Here is a 23,038-nt window from a genome sequence, read left to right as displayed (position 1 = left end):
TGTAGTCATTTTGTTCCATAACAACAGGCTATAATCTACTTTATTTGAAAACAATGTGTGAAATCATGAGGAAACCATCTCTCTGAAATACCAAGCTGTGTTATTATTTATAGTATTTGCAGGCAGCACCATGAACATGATTTTTTTGAGTTAATTTAATCATTAATATATTTTTACTGCTGTTTTAGGGACATTTGCTTTTTCTTATCAAAACCTAGTCTTACAATTCCGAATTTTGGTGCCTATTAAATCTGTTATTTTTGAGAAAAGTGTGTTTAGCAATTTATACTGTTTATATTACCCTTTTGGGGTGAGGAGTTGACTCACTGTTTTGGGGTTATGTTGCACTTACAAACCCAAGTCCTGAATCAAGACCCCCAGATACCGTGCTGCATATTGTATGAAACAAATACCCCAAAAGGTATTTCTCAATGCAAAATCTCACAATTTGAGCATTAATTCTCACTTTGATCTCTTTTCAAGTCAAATACCGTAACCTGGTTCTCCCTACTCCAAAGATCTGTAACCTCCAAGAAAGTGCAAAGAAATGGAAAACCTTTTCTTCATGAGTAGATTATTTTCTCTTAAGGGTGGTAAAGCCCAAAGGATTATTTAATTTTATTATAACTTTGTATGTTGCGTGTGTTACACTGGAAACAGATAATGCAAAAACGTTTGCAGTCGTTCTATGCTAAAGCAGTGCAAAGTAAAGAGGATCTGAAAATCAACATGCACTCTAAACACGATAAAGATTATCCATTAGCATGCTAAACTCTACTTTTAAAAGTAATCACACGTACAGGTTAATATCCTAAAAAGTTAAAGGTCTGTGAAATTTTTAAGACTGGAAAACAAATTCCACAGGCACTCGAAACATGGCTGGCTTCCAATACGTGACTTGGGTATTTCTAATATGGGCTCAACTGGGTTAAAATACAGTTTCCAACAGCCCCACAGCTCTGCAGCACAGCGGGGAGAGTCACAGGGCTGCAACAGGGGGAAACCTGTGGAAGGAAAAACACTTTCCGAGATGAACACAGTATGAGACTGCTTTGCCTCGTGCTTTTCACGCAGAGCAAGCAGATCTTCAGGATGAACTCCTAAAACTCGAGGTTAACAGTGCATATGCAAAAAAGGGTATTTGTGTGCAGACATGTTCTAATGCAAAACCGGCGGGGAACGGTCGGGTTTTTACACGTCTCTCTTCTAGCAGTGCTATAACAACATCAAAACTTCACATACAATTCCAGTAAAACAAATTGCAGTAAGTTTTCTCCTACGACAAACAAAATCCGTGCACAGCTAAGCGTGCATCCATGTATCTCCTCAGACTCTGTTTAAGATTTATAAGGCTGACAGCTAATGACAGCTTACAGTGAAAACAGCTTCTCTGAAAGCTAAATATTTTTCTGCGAAACCTGTATAGAATGTGCCAAATTATTTCTCAGTACTGAAAAATGTAATGACTGTCTGCTGTTTGGAATTTTTTACATTTTTGTAGCTCACTGCTTCTGCCTCTTCTGGATCAGATTCCCTTCCTCTGTAAGCAAATGGAGAAGGACAGGATGGTCATCGCTCATTGACTTATGCTGACAATTCCCTGTAACAAGAGTGCAGGCATCAAGCACCGAAACAGCTGATTGCCAGCCCTTCACACACTCTTCTTGAAAGCTGAAGTACGATACAACACGATAAGTGTTCTTGTTTTCCCATTCCTAAATAGAACTGCTCAGTCTGTCTGACTGCAAAGGTGACAGCATTTCTAAACAACCCACATTTGGTGCGTGCTCGTGCCACAGAGCAGAGCTCAGCTCCCGCACACCTACCACTGCCTTTACCTTGGTCAATACAACTCCATCACTCCTCCATTCAAGATCCTAGAATCACAGAACGCTTAGACTTGGAAGAGACCTTAAAGACGACCATCCAGTTCCAACCCCCTGCCCTGGGCAGGGACACCTCCCACTAGAGCAGGTTGCTCCAAGCCCCATCCAGCCTGGCCTTGAACACCTCCAGGGATGGGGCAGCCACAGCTTCTCTGGGCAACCTGGGACAGGGGCTCACCACCCTCACAGTCAAGCATTCCTTCCTAACGTCTCATCTAAATCTCCCCTCTTTCATTTTAAAACCATTCCCCCTCGTCCTATTCCTGTAGCCCCTTTAGGGACTGGAAGGGGCTCTAAGGTCTCCCCGGAGCCTTCTCTTCTCCAGGCTGAACAATCCCAACTCTCTCAGCCTGTCCTCACAGCAGAGGGGCTCCAGCCCTCGGAGCATCTTGGGCTCCTCTGGACTTGGTCCAACAGGTCCATGTCTTTCTTGTGTTGGGGGTCCCAGAGCTGGAGGCAGCACTGCAGGAGGGTCTCACCAGAGCAGAGGGGCAGAATCCTCCCCTTGCCCTGCTGGCCACACTGCTGGGGATGCAGCCCAGGATGTGGTTGGCTTTCTGGGCTGTGAGCGCACATTGCCAGCTCATGTTGAGCTTCTCATCAACCACCACCCCCAAGTCCTTCTCAGGGCTGCACTCCATCCATTCTCCACTCAGCCTGTGTTTGTGCTTGGGATTGCCCTGACCCAGGTGCAGGACCTTGCACTTGGGCTTGTTGAACTTCATGAGGTTTGCATGGGCCCACCTCTCAAGTCTGTCCAGGTCCCTCTGGATGGCATCCCTACCCTCCACGGGACATGGGCTCTGGGCAGTTGCTACCTGGGTTTACTTAAAGTTTTTCTCAGAGTAAGAGCTGCACCTCAGAACCCCCAAAAAGCTCTAATTATTTCATGAAGCAAAAATGGGGTCAAGATATTTCTTGGTATGGTATCCTCTATCCATTCCCCTTAGCTGCGAATAGTCAGAGGTTCAGCAATTTCAGGACGTAACATAGCAGAATTTTCATGAAACTCAAACTTCTGTTAAATTAGGGATGCTTTAAAAATGGTATTTTTATTTTTCAAGTTGGTAAAGTGATCAGAATGCTACTTCCTATTAATTTTAATGGAAAATTAAGTGACCAAAATAGCTGAACCCCCTGATATCTACACAACTGTTTTATTTTTTCCCTGAATACTTTCACTGAAAACTTTTAAACTCCACACACGTTTTCTACCTAACAATAAATTATTTGGAATAACAGTGCATTATTGTATACAGCTGAAAATTTTAGACAAATTTAAGTGACTGCATCTGAAAAATACACTATGTGCCCAAAAGCCTACCTGATTTAATTTTTTTCCCTATTTATAACATTGGGAATACAGAAAGATACTCTTTCGCAAAAAAAGTTGATTCACATAAAATATGTGTAAATGTAAAGAATGAGTGCTGGAGTAATATTCTTTAACAGCGTATTTCTCTATTCTTTAACAGTGTATTTCTCTATTCAGAAGTATTGACTTTTTCAAATTACAACATTTACTGGCTTTTAAGCTCTGAAATCCTAAAATATATTTAGCAAAGTTGTTTAATAATAGCTCTTCAGTTAAAGCACTTCCTCTGTATATTAAAAAGCCTATGACCAGCTTACATAATGCAAAGCCATGAAAAAAAATGAATTGCGATTACAGCAAGTAATTGCGTGATTACATTCCTGGCTTTAGCTTTAAGACACCGATGATGAAAGCAAAGGCGACAACTGCACTTCTCAGCTGCCTGAGGCCTAAATATAGGTGACAGACCCCAAATTTAGGGTTCAAAACCAGTAAGAATGCAAGATGCTCAAGGTTACAACTGAAACGTTCTTTACCATAACATCACTTTATCTCCAGTACAGCATAATGATTTACTACTACTGAGGTACAACGTACGCTATCTAAAGTAAAGGGTACCCTCCACAATGAAGAGAATATGGAAAACATAGACTGGGAGAAGGAAAACCCAACAATAACGCAGCAAGGCACACATTGCCTTGTTTTGTGCCCCAGGAGAGGGTGAAAGAGCACGTACCACATCTCGGGCACATGATTGCCAGGCTAACCACCACTGGGAGATGCTCACATGCACTGGTGATGAAACACTCCGTACTATGGTGATGACAGAGGCAGAACAAACACACACAAACCCAGCAATTAAAATCCTTTCTCGTGCGCAGGGGTGAAAGAGCCATCCCAACACTTCCTCCCAAAATGAGCTCCATGAATGGTGTCCATTGCTCTTCATACTTTCCTTGGGCAGTTTGTGTTAAGGGAAAGGAGAGTTTTGTAGCTAACATGATAAAAAAAATAACCTAGTGTTGTTAGCCGTGAACTTTGAAGTCTCTATCTGGAAATATCCGTCTGGAGAAGAGCGAAAAGGAGGTGATGAATGCTAGAGTTTGTCAGAGGTTTGGGAAAGCAGGGAATGTATTCAAATACCTTGGTGGGGCACAGCGCTACTCCCACTGCCTCTCCGCATCACGCAGCAGGAACAGCCTTCAGCACAGCTTGAAACCAGTAATAAAAACAATGCTATCTTCTTCTACAGAAAAATATATTAAATGTCTCTGCAAACACCACAAAACTTTGCCTCATCTTGCTTCTAAGGTAGAAAATTACATCCCCATTTTTCCCTGGAAAAAACGGATGCAGAGAGAGACTAAAACAGGTTCTCCAAAGTCACAAAGAGAAACTGTGACAGAGGTGGGAACAGAGATTTCTTAAGAACGTCTCTTCACCAACTAACCAAATAAAGGTCTCTGTTTATAAAATAAAGCAGTTCAATGGAATTATTTGCACTGAAAGAATAAGCATATGGGACTCTCATTTTCACAGCACACAACCCCAAATTTGGTGTGGTACAACAGCACAGTTCAAAATAAAATTCCACAAGCGCTCTCAACCTGGTTCCTTGAATAAGTTACATTTTCTCTGTACCCTAACTATAAAAAAAAACAAAACCCAAACCAAATACCACCACAAAGACATTATCTCTTCAGGGCACTGAAATGAGTAGGTTACAACATTGTTAAGCAAGTTACAACATTGAAATCTTTTGTGAGATGAATGTGGCCTGCGAAAATAAGGCTATTTGGGCTCACTCTTCCTTGCATCCTTCTGAAGAACTTCAGCCTAATGCATGAACCTTCTGTGCTCTTTCGGTTCAATAAGACAAACGTTCTTTAGATGTTAATGTACAAATAGATGACTAGGAGAAATATTTTTTTGTAAATGCTGTGAAAATGCACGTGGTTTCGAACTCTTCTAAGTTCAGTTATATGTCATGAGTCTTACCGCAAACAGGGTCCAAAAAAAAAAGAAACCTAGCGATCAACAAAGGTCTGTACAGGAAATGAAACTCAGTTCCCATCAGAACAGCTGTGATACAAAGCAAGACTGAGAGTTAAACACCACTTAGATGATGAAACTGTTGATTTTCTCCCTATGACTAAACCAGTTCCTCTCTGCAATAGCCACAACCTGAAAGCCACCCAGGGGAACAAATGAGCTTAAAAGATCCAAACAGGTACAAAACCCTTTTGTACTTAAGGTTGAAAGATTAGTCAAATCGAACTCAGCTACTGTAGGAGATACAAGTCAGGCATCGACACCTTCTGGTGACCCCAAATCAGCAAAATTTCATCTTATTTGTAGCACACAGTTGTCTGAAGTTGCAGGTTGTAGTCCAGCTTTGGGTGAGGGACCAAACATTTAAACTCCACTGTATGAAACTGAACTTCACTTAAAGTATATCCTCTTAATAAGATCTTTCTTTTTAAACAAAGGTACTGCAATAGGAATGTCAGATCTTAGACAACAGCAGTCAAAATTCGCTCCCATCGAAACCAATACCGATTCCATAGGAAGTAACAGCACGGGCCCAGGTAAGGCTCACAAAGGGATGTTCTTCAAACAGCTCTTCACAACACAGTGATAAAAATGCAGCCAAATCCTAATTGCTATAGGGAGCGTGAAAGGAAAACAGGAACCTTCCCTCACAGAAGCAATACTTTGCATCAGGGCAAGAACAAAAACAAGGCAGTAAACACAATCCCACAGTCTTGATCTTATCAGTCTCTCATCAATCTTAAACTGAAAAGAAGGGCAGCTGGTGACAGGGCAGGAAATTAGTTTCATGTTTTACTTAATTTGTTCCCTCATCGTGTCACACTGCTTCTCTCTACTGCGACTGTGAGCCATGCCAGAGGTGTACAGTAAGAAAGATTCAGAAAAGAGAAAGGTGATACAAAAAGATTTAGCTCTACACTTAAAGGCTCCATCAGGGACGAAAAAAAAAATTAAAGAAAATAATCTATCAATATAGTAGCTTTACTGCTTTTCCTATAATTTATTTTTTAAAAAGTTGGAAAGGCAGGTTTTCTTGTCTTTGGGCATGCTTGAAAAGTAATGTTCTGTAATGTTCTGGCCTGACTCACATATTTGTAAATCTGAGACAACTATTGGAATACTGGTCCAGATACATATACAGCTTAGATGAAAGTCTGGCCCCAGATCTTTTCTGGCAGGGGAAAGAAACAAATAAAATCTCCACCAAGCTGTCTGACACACAGATACCATCTCTGGATCAGGAAGACATTGAGGCACAACTGCTGAAAGACCGGAGACTGTACGGAGAAGTATGTTTGTTCTGTTCCGCTCTTCCGAAGAAACCCACCACTGGCTATTTTTGGACATGAGGTACGGGGTTAAAATGGACCTTTGGTGTGAAGAACTGCTAAGTTCCAAAAATCTGTAGCAATAAGGATGTTAAATACATACAAATCTTCCAAGGATTGCTGCATGTACCATATTTCATAATTCAAATCCAAGTTACATCTTCTATTTGCAGTGGAGGATAAACATGGATGTCCTTGCCTGAGGTGGACTACTGGTTTCAAAGGTCCCCTAACCACGCTGGTCAGGGATATATTTTGCAGAGAGTTTTGTTTGTTAGCTTTAATTTTTATATCAGTAGATGTTCTAGAGACAGCACAAGCCCCGCTCCGAGTGGCAACAGACCTGATACAGGACAGGGCTTCAAATCACGAGAGAGACATTTGCTTTCACAAAGCTGTGATATGAACACTTTCCAAAGCGCTTAGATGGAGCCCCATTTTCAAAGCCCCCTTTTTCAAAAACATTCTGCACAGAGAGGCCTGCTTCTTTTTTTTTTTTTTCTTTTTTAGAATTCTATCCAATTTCAGGACTTAAAATACCTCCGAGACTTATGATAAATAATGAAACTGCACCAGTTTAATCAATGCTTTACATAAGATGGTCATATACAAGGCTAACGCTCACTAGCGATCACCAATTCTGTATGTTTCAGTTTTTGAATGTTCCATCCAGGGTTTTGTGTCACGCCCTTCACATCCAGCTTCCCAAAAAAGGACTCCTTTATACATTTGACTACAAGTACCAAATTTTGCAATTATTACTCAGCTCAAATCTTTACTGATTTCAACAAATACATGTACCGACTAGGAAGGAACTTCACGATCGCTGCTCTTGCTAAGCAAATAATTGTAACAGACTCTTTCTGTTCCTCTCCCGTATGGAACCGGGCAGGGCAGACAATGCCACGCCGCTGTGCCGGCTGGAGTACCTGCAAGCAACTCTTCTGAGCAATCTGTTTCACCAGTTATAAATCTTTGTTTCAGAAAGGGCTGTTTTATTACCGTAAGTACACAGGGAACAGACTGACCTCAACCTGAAGCCAGGTGACAGCTGTTTCCAAAACTGTAATCCATTTATTGACGCGAAACAAGAAAAGGGATATATGAGTGGTTGCTGATTCCTACGGCAGCTCAACATAACACTTCTAACTTCCCTAGATTTGTATAGCTAGAAGCCAATTAGTTTTATTTCATATGTAAATGATACTATAAAGTGGAGCAAATAGGAATTCACTGAAGCACATTATTATAAAGCACAAGGCAAACACTTCTAAAATCACTTCACATGCTTTTTATTTAGAGTTTGTCTTGCATTCCTTCTAGCAAGGAATTAAAAGAAGTTCAAAACCATTCAGCTGTGTACATTCAAGAAACACCACACACAAAATCGCCAGGCACAGTGAATTTCAGCTGTTTTCTCATCTCCGGTGTTATCAATAACACATGAGTTATCTCATACACTGTGGCAGCTGTGCAGATCAGAAAGATAACTTCTGAAATTTAACTATTCAATTGGTCAGACAACCTGCAGTAAGTCCCTGAATGACTGAAATGCTTCCACTGTGCTCTATATGATTTTAAAATCACATAAACATACACTGACAGCATCAGAGAAACAAGTTATCCCATGAACACAAGAACAAAGGAAAACTAGTTTCCTTTACATTTATTTTTGTATTTACCTTTTATGTTTACCTTCCCAGGTACCTCCATGTGCCTATCGGGAAAACACACAGTATTTACTGTGACTTCATCCAAGAACCATCCATGTATGCTAAGCAATTAGCTCCCAGGCAGGATATGTACCATTGGAGGTCCACCTGCTCTTCCCTGACTGGAGCCATTTCATTTTGGCTTTTCTCTTCTAGCTAGAAGCAGCCATTTCATAAAATTTATAGAAATTACAGAGAAAAAAAAAGAAAGAAATCAAAGCAACTATGAGCAGGTGTTGTTTCCCGTGAGTTGGAATATGCCGGGGTACACACAGTTAAACAGATGCTGCAGTTCCCATGGCACACAGGGATGTCTCTTTGCCAAGGGAAAAGGTGGAATTTTCAGCCAAGGAAGGGGAACTGATAGGTCAGGAACTGCAGAGTTGTTTTAAACAAATCCTCATGTAATCAGTAATGATGTTGCTTATTTTGAAAAGCAACACATGCATGACTGGACAGGTGTGTGTGTGTGGGGGGAAAACCTGCTCAGTTCTGCAGCCAAGTATTTCCCCTTACTAAAGAGCATCTGAAAATATCCCAGCTTGGGTACTCTCAGGCTGGAAAGCAGTACTTGGCAGGGCTCTCAAACACTTAGCTGCAAGCTGGAACTTCTCCAGGGCCTCTCCTCACACGTATGAGGAAAACCAAGTGCTTCTAAGTATTTTAACCTGCTTAAGTTCATATTCCCCCATTTGTTTAGAAAGCTTGGTATTTGGCTCTAAATACTTGATCGACTTAAAGGAAAAATATAAACAATTTATGAAAAAGTTTTATATTCAGTTTGAGGCCAAACTGCAACAAGTATCTGAGGCCGTTGTATTACAAAGAAGTAACTAAACAAGGTTTAACACTTCTCCTACTTTAAGATCATGTTCCTTTAGGTGAAAGACAACAACTGAATGTATATTTTGCATTACTCATCTCAATAACACTGAGATGAAGAAAGAGCTATATAAATAGCTACTTGAAGAACATCATATTTGAATTTGGAGCTTATTTTCTAATTGAGCCAGCAGACCAACACTTTCTTGCATGGCCCAACTTTCTTGGAGCAGCACACAATGGCAATATTATGCATGCAGACTATTAACGATTACTTACTATGCCGTATAAACTGTGTTTAAAACAAAGGAGAATAAACAGCTACCACCCACTGGTTGTCAGGCTGGCTTCTGCAGGGCCTTTCTTGGACATGCAAACTGCTGAACGGACATTTCCCTGTTGTACGCAATCTGTATAGATAGGCCTGTAAAGCTAGTCTGACCACAAGAGATTAATAGCTTTAGCCAAATAATGCGGTAACCATGTGAACGATGAGCTGTTCTAGCATGTTTGCGAGCCTCTCAGCAAGGTTCGACACGCTGCTATCTGCATCTTGTTGCCAGGAGACACAACATCGCCCAGGAACACGAGGGAAGGCAGGTTGCAGTGACCACCAGTGAACTCCATGAAGAGTCACACTGAGTCCAAGCAGCCCACAGCTAAAGGTTTAGCAGGTTCTTCTGATACAAGATGACATTGCGAAAGAAGAAACTGGTGATGATACACAGTAAAACCCCACAGCATTTACCCCATGATTCAAAATCTAACTCAAATTGTGCTAAGACTAAGTTTTAAGGTATGTCAGATTCAACGTTTGAAATCAGAAGCTCTAGTCTTAAAGCTTCACTCCTAGGTTCACTCCTAGGTTCTCACTGATACTTATCCACAAACACAAAGCTCTTCCAAGGGAAGAGATATATACAAGAGTTACAGAAGCTGCTAATTTGTCACTCCATGGTAATCATGTGTTATAAATTTACAACGGACATCCTACTTTGCACTGGGGCATGATTTTGTAGCACTGACTGAAGCAAAGACCTTCACAAAGTCTTTTAATAGAAGTAAGAAGAGTACAGGCTATCGAATCAGCAGCTCGAAACAGCATTTAGTTAGAAAATACCAATGTTTAAAGTAATTTTAATCTCAGTAGACCACTTTTACCTGAAGAAAACGGTTAGGCAGACCCTCGCTGGGCAGCCAGCTCAGCGAGATGAAGTCTAGTTTGTATTCAAAGAATCCGCCTCCGCTTTGAGAGCAGAGTTTCGCGCCGACGCAGAACCCGCAGCAGAGCTCTGACCCAGCACACCTGGGCTTTCCGAGACCACGCTGCTCCTCCGACCTCACTCACGCTAAGAGAACGTCATGTGTCTGGCAGCACACCCGCTAAAGTTCAGACAGACAGAAACTCTGTGTACCGAGAGACCAAAATACCCACCAGACTGGAAACCTGCAAAGTAAGTGCAAAGGCGGACAAAGCTATTCAGCCAATTTTACAGGCTGGAGATGACTAAGCAATTATGAAGCATTGTTTCTTTTAAAATTAATCATGCCATCATTTACAACACGTAGATCATGTGTGTAGCGATGGATTCTGTGATACAGGCTTCAAAAAAGAAAACTTTTGCCCATTTGCTCAGAACTCAAATTACTTGCACAGGCTTGTCTGATTTTTACATTTGATGCTTTGTTTTCAGAAATCATTTCAAATGCTTGGGAAAATTTGAAGTTTCTCTGTTGTAACATACAGCACATTTTATCTGCTATGCAGTTTCAAGATTTTTTTATTATTATTTTTTTTAAACAGACTGGCATATATTTTCAAGACAGTTCTATAAAATATGATTACTCCCTATTATATATAATTCTTATTTCCTACTTCACTTTCATTTACACTGTGGAGTATCTATATTCTGGTACTGCCTTCAGTAAAAAGGATGAATCTGTAATCTGATGGAGACTGAGTTTTAGTGCCTAATCCAACATCCAGTTAGGTGAAAGTAAAGACTACGTTCACATAGACTTTAAGCCTTGGATTGGGTCTCTGGTGCCTAATGAGAAATCTCAGCATATTAAATGAAAATTAAAACATTAAGGAGGAAGGGAGGTACTTCTTCAGGAAGTGGAAGGAAGAAGAGACAGTGAGAACAAATCCACAAGGACTCAGATGGCAAAGGCAATTTGGAGTTTTTACTACACAACTACAGAAACGTTGCTCTGAACTGCCCATGACAAGTATGAGTTGCAGCAGGCTCACAGATTATGGCAGGGCAGATAAGATAAGAGAAATTTGCATTGTATGCTTCCTCCAGAAAAAAAAAAACAAAACACAAACCCCAAAAAAACCCAGTCTACACCCTGTGCTCATACAAATATGGACTATATAGACCCGATGAACTTGTAAACATCAGCACTCCCCACTACTACTCAAAATGGAGCCTGCATTATAAAAGTTGAAGAAGTTCTGTTTTAGATCTCAGGGTGCAGGATCAAGCCTAAATCAATAACATAACCAGCGAAACTTAAAAGCTGCTTTCTAAGTTCAGAGAATGAATAGATAAATACTATTATGTATAGAGGAAACAATAACTTCTAATGAATAGTTTAACACGTCTAGATGACAATTTAAATAGATGATCAGCATTTCTGAAGCTATCACTCAGGTTGTTCATAGTGAATTTAGCTGAAACATCACCATATATTAGCAACTATATGAAATTTCTGGTCAAAGGGCTTAACAAAGCACCTATCTGATTTTAGTTGCTTAGAATGTAATTATGAAAGCTGTGCTTGAAGTGCATACAGTCAGTCTGGATTCACAGCAACAGAAAGCAACAGCTGTATCATTCTTGTTTCAATACCTGCAAAGGCTCATTCATGCTGCCACTTTCTCTAATATAGAGAAAAGACTAATTAGGAACTTCAAGAACAAGTACAACGTTACACAACAGCCTCTGTCAACTCTTTGAATTTCTACAGAACCAAAGTTTTTTTTTTTATTTCATGCACTTCAAAGTCCTTCAGCTTCAAAGAATACTTTCCAAATGATAAACAGTAGTTTTAATAGGTGTGCAAGAATTTTCTGTGGTGGCAAACATCATGTGGCTTGTAAAACACTTGTATACAAAACATCAGGAAAAAAGAACGCACATTCTGTTGTAACCTGTAATTCTGTTTCTGGACCACTGCTCGATTAAGCATGCTTGCTATAAAGGGAGTAAATTCAGTTACCTACCGATATTTCACTTTGATCCTATCATTGTCAGGGTTGCAGTAGAGTCTTTCCAGATGCTCCTGAGAATCATTGGTCACACTTTGCCAACTCTGGGTTGCTGTCCTTCTCACCTGCCAATGGTAAGGCAAGACTGTATGATGTTTAGGACAATCATTGCCATAAACACAAGTGCCTTGGAGAAAATCCACACAGATTTCTATTCCGTCTTCCTGATGAGTGTGATACTGCAGCTGGTTCAAGAGCTCAAATACCAGGTCAAGAGAAGCTTCTTCGCTTTTATCCTGGAATATTCCGGCACTGAATTTATTGCTTGGGTTCAAGTTGTACTGCATCGGACAGCTATTCTCGTGGAATAGGCCAGATGTGTAGCTTTCCAGAATCTTGTCTGGGAACAAAGGACAAGCTGCACCACCACCAGCAGTTGGGTGCAAAGGATGATCCTGGAATGATTCATTACTGTTATCAGCAGCAGTTCCAGGAGCAGTTTCTGGTGAGAAGCCCTGTTCGCCTGACTGGATGTCCTGCTCCGGATGCCCAGAAGAAGGACGAGCTACTGGCAACTGACTCTGCACCTCTGGAGCTGTTGGCATCAGCACAGTCACGTTACTTTCTGGTTGGGGGCAAGAAGTACCAACATCCAGAGACTTTTTCACAGCAGGTTCACATAAATCACTGTGACCGCCACCTTGGCCTCGGGGCAAAAAGACCCTATCCAAGGTCCCAGCTCCCAGCAAACTGGTAAAGATTGGCCTCAAAGCCCGAAGAGTTTCTGTGTCCAGTCTCTTCTGCACTTGCTGCTTCTTCTTGAAGCAAGGCTTCACGGGTGGTATCTTTTCAGACAGTCTTATCTGAGGAGGAAAGTCCTCTGAAGGAGGGCACTTCATTCCTGGGCAGCGAGCCTGCTGCACAACACACGCTGGTTTTGGTTCGGTGTCCATCAGACACAGACTTTGCTCTTTCCAAATCACTTTCAAATGTCCCAGAGCCTCACAAGAATCAATCTAGGGCAGAAAGGAAAACAAGACAGTTAATCTCTCTAATTGCTCATGGTTGACACGAACAAGATCACCCCTGGAGAGGATTTCGAGCCAGCAACAGCTAACTCCTCCCCTCTCTGTGACTGTGGGTAGCCCCTAGGCACGTAAAGCATGAAACCAGCTAAACTCAGGCTAATTAATCCCAAACACACACTCATCATCTTCTCACACATGAAATCTCAGAGACACTCAGGCACGCACGCACAGTCCCCAGAGTGGGGGGGGCAGGAAAGGGGGATGGTCTGATGCCCTCCTCCTTGCGATGATGTTTGTTATTAAACAGCACCTTAGTTCATTACATTCCACAAACCTGAACACTGCATTGTTCATTTTTATGCATCCCTCACACACAGACCTGAGAACAGAAGCGTTAGCAGACGTACAGCCCTGAACGTTCCCACCACACTGCAACGACATTCACGCACCATTTCTTGTCCCATCAGATAAAGGGGCAGACGTACCCATTCCCATTCCGTTCACATAGATCTTCCCTCATACCATCTCACACATCCACCCAGCAGCATTTCCAGAGACCTGCTGCCTTCAGTTAAATGAAGAGCCAACTTCATACTGACTTCAGCAGGGGGCAGGATTTAATGTTTGGTTTTTTAGACACAGGAATTCAAGTGCTTACACCCTGTTCCTCCTGCTAGGCATCTGACAGTGACAATCTGGGCCACATCCAGACACTCCCACCTCACACACAGCCATCCTCACATGCCCACACACTCCCGCACTGACTCAGACGTACAGGCTGCACTCCCTCACCCTGCTCTGACACACTGAGCTCGTTTGCCTCTCGCTAGGCGAGTCAACAAGAATTAAAACCGGGCAGCGAAGAAAACAAAGGGGTGCTAGTTACTCAGGAACAGGGAAAAAAAAAATATTTTCAAGATGATATTTTTTTTTCCTGAAGTACAAACAAATGCTGTGTCTCATACGTCACCAGAAAGTGAGCTCTACACCTTTTAATCAGGGATCTTGCAATATTTGATTACATTTAATTAAACCCTCTTCAATCTCCTTGCACGTAGCCTCAAAGCTTAGAGTGGAGCACATTAAGAATTATTTCCTGGATAAATGCATTCCAAGTAAAGTAACTTCTCATTAACAAAACAAAATCCCAGTAAACAGATAAAATTTGGCAATAATTTCTTACTACTGATGATTTGCTCTGGAAAATTTCTCACTCAGTCTTCCTTCTTTTGGAACATTCATTTATAAGGCTTTTGCATTACCCTGGGAAACAGCACGCCAGGATTGCCAGGAAAAAGAAAAGAAGTTGTGTACCTCTCTGGTTTCCCAGTCTTAGATCAAATTTAAAGCAACTGGTGTATTTGTTTCCTGGTTAAAAAAAAACTCCAAAATTATTAGTATCTCTGTTATTCTTCCACAGACATACCAGGTAATTCTCTTTCTAAACCACCAAGGGTACCTTAAACCTCCAAGTAACTTCAAAGGTTTAAGAATCCTCAGCTCCAAAAGGAATCCGATGCTTCAATTCATCGTGCCCAGGTTTAACAGCCCTGTGACATGCAAGAGGATCTGCCAGGGTTCAGGGAGTCCTGCTGTGCCGAGAAGCTAAATAAGTAACTTATGGTCATTTTTCAGCCATATCTTTAATGCTATTTCAATATTGGCGTTGCTCACTCAATTATCATTTAAGTTTCGCTGCTATTTTTAAAGAACTGCCTTACTGTATAGAGTTGAATCCCTCCACAACTCTAAACATAGAAAGCAGTGGGCATGAAGAATATCAGAATTCGCTGGCATTTCTATTTCAGCACTTTAACAGCCCAAAACAGCCGCTATTATTTAGAAACAACATCAACAATCACCAAGAGCAGTGCTATATTTGCACAACACATTTCAACGGAGGAAGCTCTCTCGGTGGGAGATTTCGGTCCCTAAGTACCAGCCTTCTCACGCGAACCACACCTCCTTTTCCTTTGCTGAAGAAAACAAGCCTACTCGTCCTAAAATATTTTTTTTTTAAATAAAATTAGAAAATAAAAGCAACAGCCCAAACAACAAACCCTGACAACAACAGGAGCGAGCAGACCCCGACACAGACCGCCGGGGAACCTTCCCCCCTGCTGAAACCTACCGGCTTTTGCTTCCCTTCAGTGAGATTCCTGCGTTTTGTCCCAATTTAAGAACGCCACCAAAACAAGATTAGCCTTCTGGTAGGGAAAAAATAAAAATGGGAAAAAAAAAAAAAATTGTCTGCTGCAGCCGCCCGCTGGCACGCCGGTATTTCCACCTTAAAAATGCAGAAACGCCGGCGTCGCGGGTCCCGGGCTGTTTCTCGAGTTGCCTTCGGGGTTACCAAGAGACGGCGGGGAGGGAGAGGAAGGCAGGCGGGGAGGGGAAGGCAGGAGAGAGGCAGGGAGAAGGCAGGAGGGCGCAGGGAGGGAGACCGGAGCCGAGCCCCGTCGCGGCGGCGGCAGCTCCGCCGGGCTCACCGCCACCCCGCCCGCCCAGCGCTGCCCCTCAGGCCGCCCATCCCATCCCGCCCCGCCGCTCCCTCTGCTCCTCACATCTTCTCCCGGCTGTTTTAAATATCACTTCCTCAGAGCGCCCGGCGGCAGCTGCGCGGCCCAGGGCGGAGCCGGGCTCCCCGCCGCCCCTGCCAGGAACCGGCCCGCCCCGCCGCGCCGCCCCCCGCCGGCGGCAGACAAAGGCGGCGGGGCTGGAGCCAGCCCCGTCCCGCGGCCCTGGCGGCCGCTCGCCTCTGTAAAGCCGCCGTGTCGATACCGCAGCAAACTGAAAGCGTGACTCGATCATTCCCAACAGCAGAGGGACGAGAAACCCCTTCGCGTTCGATTCACCACGCGTTAAGCATTTCGTTTCGCCCCGATGCCTCACCGAAGAGGGTTCCCTCAGGCAGAAAGCCCCGGGGCCGGCCCAGCCCCAGCGTGCCGGCACACAAGGCCCGGAACGCACCAGCGCCTCGGCCCGCGGGGCTCAGGCGGCACCAGAACGGACGGTCCGCACTAAAGCCAGAGACAGCACCCTCAGTTTCCAAACGGCGCTGAATTTCACGGCGTAACTCCCTCGGAGATCGCTAACTAATGACTAAGAAGCGAACCAGAAGCCCATCCTGGAACAAAGTCACGGTGACTCAGTTTCTGCGCCCGCACGGCATGAGCTTGGCCCCCGTCCCGGCCGCCAGGATCCGGCCGGTGCTCGCTGCTGCCCCGGACGCGCTCGGGAAAAGAACGCACAAAGTGCAGCAAATACAATGAATTACACTACGTTACTACTTATTCACACGGCGTGTTCTATCGCTGGACTTCGTTAAGAGCATAGTGAACTTTCTGCTGCCCAAAAGCCACGAGCGTGCTGTCCCCTCCTGGCTGCAGGCTGTGTGTGTGACAGCCGGGGACGATGTCCCCTCCTGGCTGCAGGCTGTGTGTGTGACAGCTAGGGACACGTCCCCGGCGAGCCGCACGGCCGGACTGCTGCACCCCACTGCCACAGGACACGTCAACTCACACTGACGCCACACCACCAAAATTAAGTGCATCCGCATCGCTAACTTGTCCAGATAAAATAACTTACAAAGAGATAAATAACTTCAGAAGCTAAATTTTATGCTGATGGAAGACCCATTGTATTATTTGTGTTATTGTTTTCTTTTTAAATAAAGCCAGTCTTTCATTCTTTATGCTCAGTGATTTTATGAAATTATGTATACAGAAAATACAGGCATCTGGAAAGAAACTGTCTTTTCAAAATGGCACGAGCTTTGCAGTGTGTTTTGAAAATGCAGCACAGCTGTGTTTATAATGCAGGGAGAACATGCCATTTCTGCAAAAATATTACCAAAACTGAGCTTTGTACAGTTGGAGCTGACTTCTTACAGAATGACACAATAGAGGCTGAGTAAAGAAGGCATCCATATCTACAGGAGCTGAAAACAAATTATCATCTGTAAATTAATTGAACTCTTGAGTGTCTGAAACATCAGACAGGCACAGCCTTACACTGTCTGGACTCAACCAAACAAGAGCTTTACTAAGCGCGGTGACTGGCAATGTGTCATATCCTCAATTACTGAGAAACAACTGGTATACACGCTTGCATTTATCTTCTATTACCAGAACAGAAATTATCTGTTTGGAATTGCTTATTTCATGCATGAGATATAAATAAGTAGCACATATGGCTGAACGACACACCAAGGTACGCACAACTCCCACTGCAGTGGGATTGTAAGGACGTAACTGAGGAAAGACGGAGGCCTGGAATAACCATCTTTCTCAAAACAAATGTATAATTAAAGGAAATACATCACGGCACACCAGCAGATCATACACCCATTTCTGAGGCTACCCCACACAAATATATAAAGAAACTATGACCACCATGAAAGTATGATCTCATTTTTAAATACACGTTTAAATCTTAGGCAAGAGAAAGAAAGCTTTAATTATTTCTTTCAGATGGTAAACTGCATCAGAGTGAATGCAGTAATTTACAATTCTGACTTGCAAATAATGGAATAATCAGTACGCACACTTCACTTACTTGCTGATGAAAGAAAGGAAACGTCTTCGACTTAAATGTTCATGCTAAAAAAAAAAAGTTCTCAGGCTCCAACACATTTTTTTCTAGTGACAGAAACAAGACCTCCTTTTCTACCTTTACGGTGGTGGGTAGCAGTGGATGGGGGGAACCCTCTCATTAAAGATTAAGAATCCTTGCAGATGCAGTTTTGAGGGTGTTGTGGGTTGACATTTTTGGGAGCAAAACCAATGCAGTATATAGACCAACATCTTTCAAAACCCTCTTCTCCTGCTTCTTTGTATCCAGGAAAAGAAGTTAATGAGGCTAAAAATACTTCCCTGCCTTCAGGATAACTTTCTAAACTGCATTATCTACTTCAGCCAACTGTCCAAAACTTTTAACATGTTTACATTTTCACTTTCTCAATTATGGAGCGGGTGAACATTGAAACAACTGACAAGAAATGGCAGGACGTTATGTGGTGTTACGCAAGCACATACCTTTCCATAGTATCTAAGGTGGCCTTTCCAGAAAATAAGGTGGCCTTTCCAGAAAAAAATGCTTCAAGGTCATCGTGCTAACCATCAGTACTGCAAGATTACTTTTCATTGACAGTATGATAATTAATTTAATTGACAGTAGGATAATCACAAAACCACTGCTATCATTCCAAGTTCTTGCTACTCAACACAGAAGTTGCATGATTAAAACTCATGCTTACAGAACGTTGTATTGGTGGGAAGTTAACTTATCTGGAGATTACATGTAACACTGTTCTTAGGTGGTCTTTGTTGATTACAAGGCATCAAAAATTCCTCCTGTGAGGAGTCTAAGTGCTACTGTTCCCAAAGTGCTTATACTCTGTATATCTAAAATAATCTACCTCGCTTTACACAGCAAATCAAAAGAAAGAACCTGACTTCAGTAATACAAGAGTTTCCTTCAAAAACTTCTCTATCATTTCTCCAATTTGATCAATTACTACATAACATTTTACATTTTTTTAAAATTGCTTTTTAGCTCTGGATCTTCCACTACATACAAGTAAAGAAATCAGTACATATTATTACTACATAAAATACTGAAATATACAGTTCCAGGCTTTTTTACTTAATATTATCATTCTTATGTAATATAATTATATTAATATTTTCTTAATTGTCTGCTATAACAATTAAGCAAAAACACAAAATGAGACCTGTCCAAGGCTAAGCAACAAGTCCGTGGTGACTGGAAGAGGACACAGGTCCCTTGACTCACACAACAGCACTTGACACATCGGATCAACCACGTAGCACTTCAAAGTCAAAGAGAACATACGATCTTTGCTATATAGCAGCAGACATGAATGCCAAAAATAAGAAAAAGGAATGAAAGTTGTTATTCTTAAGCTACTGAATCATTGCTTGCAGTTCAAAACAGACTACACAGTTATACTGCCTTTATTTTAGTAAAAATGCTGAACTTCTGACTTTGATTTAGCAGTGTCAATCAATCTATTAATGTTTTACAGCACTGAACAAAAGATGTACGTTTATTACAGAAATCAATATGAAACTTGGGAGTTCATTTATGTAGCTAATTTTTACTGTAAGGCTTTAAAATTTACTAAAGAGATGGTTCTTTTCCACACCAATGCTCGATGACAAATGCTAATCACTTTCAAATAACGTTTCAAGCCTTGTTCTGCCATCAAGTCAGTTAGGTAAGTATCAAGGGAAAAGAAATGTCAAATGATGCAGACATTTTTTTAAAAAGTTAACAGAGGGAAAAAGAGAACCTCTGATCAGTTCACCCTGTTATCAAGAGGTACTAACTCTTCTGTACCTATTAGACTTTTTTAATCGTCCTTTTTCCATAATAGGATATTTCAACCTATTATATATAGATTTCTTTTTTCTCCCTTACAAGTTGCATAAATAAACTATTTATAAATTTTATTCTCTGTGCTTATTTCTATCCTCCCTCTTACTACTAAGACTGGTAATTTTTTGGGGGGTTGATTTTTTTTTAGAAGTGAAAAAAGTGCTTGCTGTGTTTATATGAAGGTGAAATAATTCAAGCCAGTTTCACTAATGAAGAGAGAGGAGGGCAGCAAAGGTTTAGTCAACACCTGTATTCGGGTAGCCTTTTCTGGAGTGACACCTAGTGGGCCACATCTCGCTTTGGTCTGAAAATTTGGAGGGCAGAAATGTCAAGATCCAAACATGCTGAGATGAAATTTTGTATTAAAATCTCCCTCCACTGGAAATGATCAACATTGACTCAACTTTGGTGAGGCTGGCACGCGTAACTTAGGTCAGGAGGAGGAAAATGCTCCATGCTGGAGCCTGGGAAAGAAGCTGGGAGCCTACTTTGATGGGGGGCACAGAGGGGGGCCTCTGTGTTGTGTGTCTATGTTTTTAAAAATGGCTGATTTCCACACACTGTCAGAATGAAGAATTGCTTCTGAAAATGCCATTATAGTCAGAGCAAGATGATGGGTAAGTAAATAACTATAGTAATTACTATTCCTTACCAGATAGAGCCAGGAATCTTAGATAACTAAGCAGTACTGCCTACTGACTGGTAGGTGCATTTGGCTCTTTGGAGGACAGCAATGACCTAAAACCACAGTGTTTTTAAGAAAAATATAAACACAAATTATTCTTCTGGTACTAACTACAAGCAAGTAAAAAAAATAAACCCTTATCTTTACACATGATAATCTAGAACTGGTATGAATGGAAGAAGGCGGCTATAGTTCTTAAAATAAAAATCTTCTTGATAGTTAAACAACATATTCACTGTGTAGTGGTGATTTTTTAGTAAAACCCCATATTCTTCTCTTTTACACTGCTCAAAAGAAAAGTATCAAAACTAGAGTAGTTCCGGTTCATCATTATTAGTAAATGAAACCTTTTGAATCCAGACACAATTTTTACAATTGCAGCCAGCAGTAACAAAAAATAGTAATTTCCTTGGTCTCAAATTCACCTTCTTTTAGTATCTTGTACTAGTAGTTAAAGGTTTTTAAAGCACACCATTATGTTTCTCTCATTTAGTAAAACCTGTAGGTTTGACAAAACACGTTTCTCAGAAAAGAAAATCATATACTACACATCTGCGTATCACCACACTTCTAGTTGTTTTGCTGACTATCAGATAATCTTATCTCTGTAAGCGATTTATGATTCACGTATTCACACAGGGAATGCATGATTCAAAAGCGGGCCCTTTTCCGGGAAAATTTGTTAGAGTTAATCATTTCTGCAGAGATATCTTACTATTCTAAGAACTGCAGTCTCAGAGGAACGGACCTAGAACTGTGGCCTACACATGCAGAACACTTTAATGCTTTTAGTACTTTTACCAGTACAATAACATTATACAACTTTAGCTGAAGCGTTACTAAGAGTTCCCATCCACCTTATGAAACAAGTAATTTTATCACAAAATAGAAACAGAAGAAAAAAAAAAGTATCAGTCATACTCAAGTCAGCAGTCTCTCAAGAAGTCTTCTAGATGGAGTTTTCTTCTGCAGCTGTCCTATCGAATGTTGCACCAGTTGGAGAGGAAAATTAATGATGCTTCAAAACTAAAAAAGTAAATAAAAAAATCCTAAAACCTTATTTTTAAAATGCACGTAGCGAGCATTTGCAGGGTGTCAGGCACAAACTAGGAACAGGTAAAGTATTTCACTAAAAAAACCCAGAAGTCTAAATAGCATTCTGTGACTGGAGTCTGAAGACAGCCTTTCATCAGTGTGATCAGGACTTCTGGAAACAGTGCCTCTTGCTCAAAATTAAACTTCCTGACTTGCTCACCCACAAAGTATCATGCATCCATTCATGTATCTCTTACAGACCAGGGAGATGCTATAGGACATTAAACTGATTAAAGCATCCATTCAGTTTTGAAGTTGATTTAGATGCATGAGTTAATACATAAAATAATAGTAAATATGCCCACAATGGGGACACACTCATTTGGTTTATATGGGGTTTTGTTGAACTGCTGCACCCTCTTGTGGAAGTCTCTTAAATCAGTATAAGCCATGTAGATTTAGTTAAGGCCAAGACAACACTTAGGATGCATCCTTAACTAATACAAGCAATACAAACTGATTCATATTACACCATGTAACTTTTGAGATTTTTTTGAAGGTTAATTCTAAAACGCTCATCATTCTGTAACACAAGGATCCCACCATAGCATAAGTAGTGATGTGTGGATGGCAGTGCTTTGGTTTTACTCCTTTACACCGTGGTTTTACTCCTTTACACTGACTCCTATTTAAACTAAACAAAATGGAAATGTTCCTTTATAATAAATACAGTGTTGACCAACTAAAATTTAAACAGTTCTAAAATTAACTGCTACTTCTATCTAGCACACAGGTAGTTTAGTATCTACATATAAATAATGTCCAATCTTCAACCAAAAATTCCAACAAATTATAAAGGGCCACCTGGAAGGTAACAGTACCATAATATTTTACATTTCAAAACAGCTAAGAGCTGCTGACTAGAGCAAACCTTCATTAGAGCTTTAGTTATGCAATAAAACACTGATTCTACAAAGAACTGCAACACCCTTGAAAAGTTAAAGGTATGAATGAAGATCTCAGTAGACATCTCTTGAAAAGGTCAAGTCTTATAATACAAAAGGGAGAAGTATTATAAATTTGACTGCCCTTTCTCCGCATGATTCAAACAGCAAGGAGGAATACAGTTGCATTTGCATCTTAAATTAAAAATAAAATAAATTAACGGAAGAAATTAACACCAAATTCAACAAAACATTTTTCTTCTAAAGATGCAGGAGATGAAGAACAAAAATCTGAAGCTGAGGAAATACTGTTAATGTTCAAATCCTCAAACTTAATGGTGCCTCCTGAAAATGGCAATAATAATGGACATTATTTGCCAACATATCATGCACATCCAAGGAGCTAGGCGTGGTTCCAGATCAGCTGTAGCAACACAGTAAAGTTCTAACCCTGATTAATGATACAAAACGATCTGGAAGGAAATGGGATGAGTCCTTCATTTTGCCTAATACATATGTACTCAACCAACTAGAAGAGACGCACACGTTGCTTTAGAAATCCTGCATGTCTTCCTTTGGTACTGCATGGCATACAGTCTGTCTCAGTGTTGA

The 23,038-nt window shown here is 41.3% G+C and overlaps 1 protein-coding gene across 4 annotated transcripts in view; it reads right to left on the bottom strand.

Annotated features, from left to right (window-relative positions):
* The window catches only part of TIPARP (TCDD inducible poly(ADP-ribose) polymerase), a 41,404-nt gene that overhangs the window by 10,417 nt on the left and 7,949 nt on the right, over positions 1 to 23,038 (bottom strand). Inside the window, exons 1-2 of one of the 4 annotated variants that reach the window (XM_063338027.1) lie at positions 15,492 to 16,563; positions 12,348 to 13,348 (exon numbers count right to left, since the gene is read on the bottom strand). In XM_063338027.1, the coding sequence (XP_063194097.1) occupies positions 12,348 to 13,285 (938 nt within the window). In that variant the 5' untranslated portion in view covers positions 13,286 to 13,348; positions 15,492 to 16,563. Of the gene's footprint in view, positions 1 to 12,347; positions 13,349 to 14,786; positions 14,903 to 15,491; positions 16,564 to 23,038 lie in introns of those variants that run through there. The other 3 variants (XM_063338028.1, XM_063338030.1, XM_063338029.1) reach the window with 3 other exon arrangements.

The sequence above is a fragment of the Chroicocephalus ridibundus genome, chromosome 6, assembly GCF_963924245.1.
Source record: "Chroicocephalus ridibundus chromosome 6, bChrRid1.1, whole genome shotgun sequence".
Classification (NCBI taxonomy): domain Eukaryota; kingdom Metazoa; phylum Chordata; class Aves; order Charadriiformes; family Laridae; genus Chroicocephalus; species Chroicocephalus ridibundus.
Note: the sequence above shows the minus strand (reverse complement) of the source record. Positions and strands in the feature narration are given on the sequence as shown.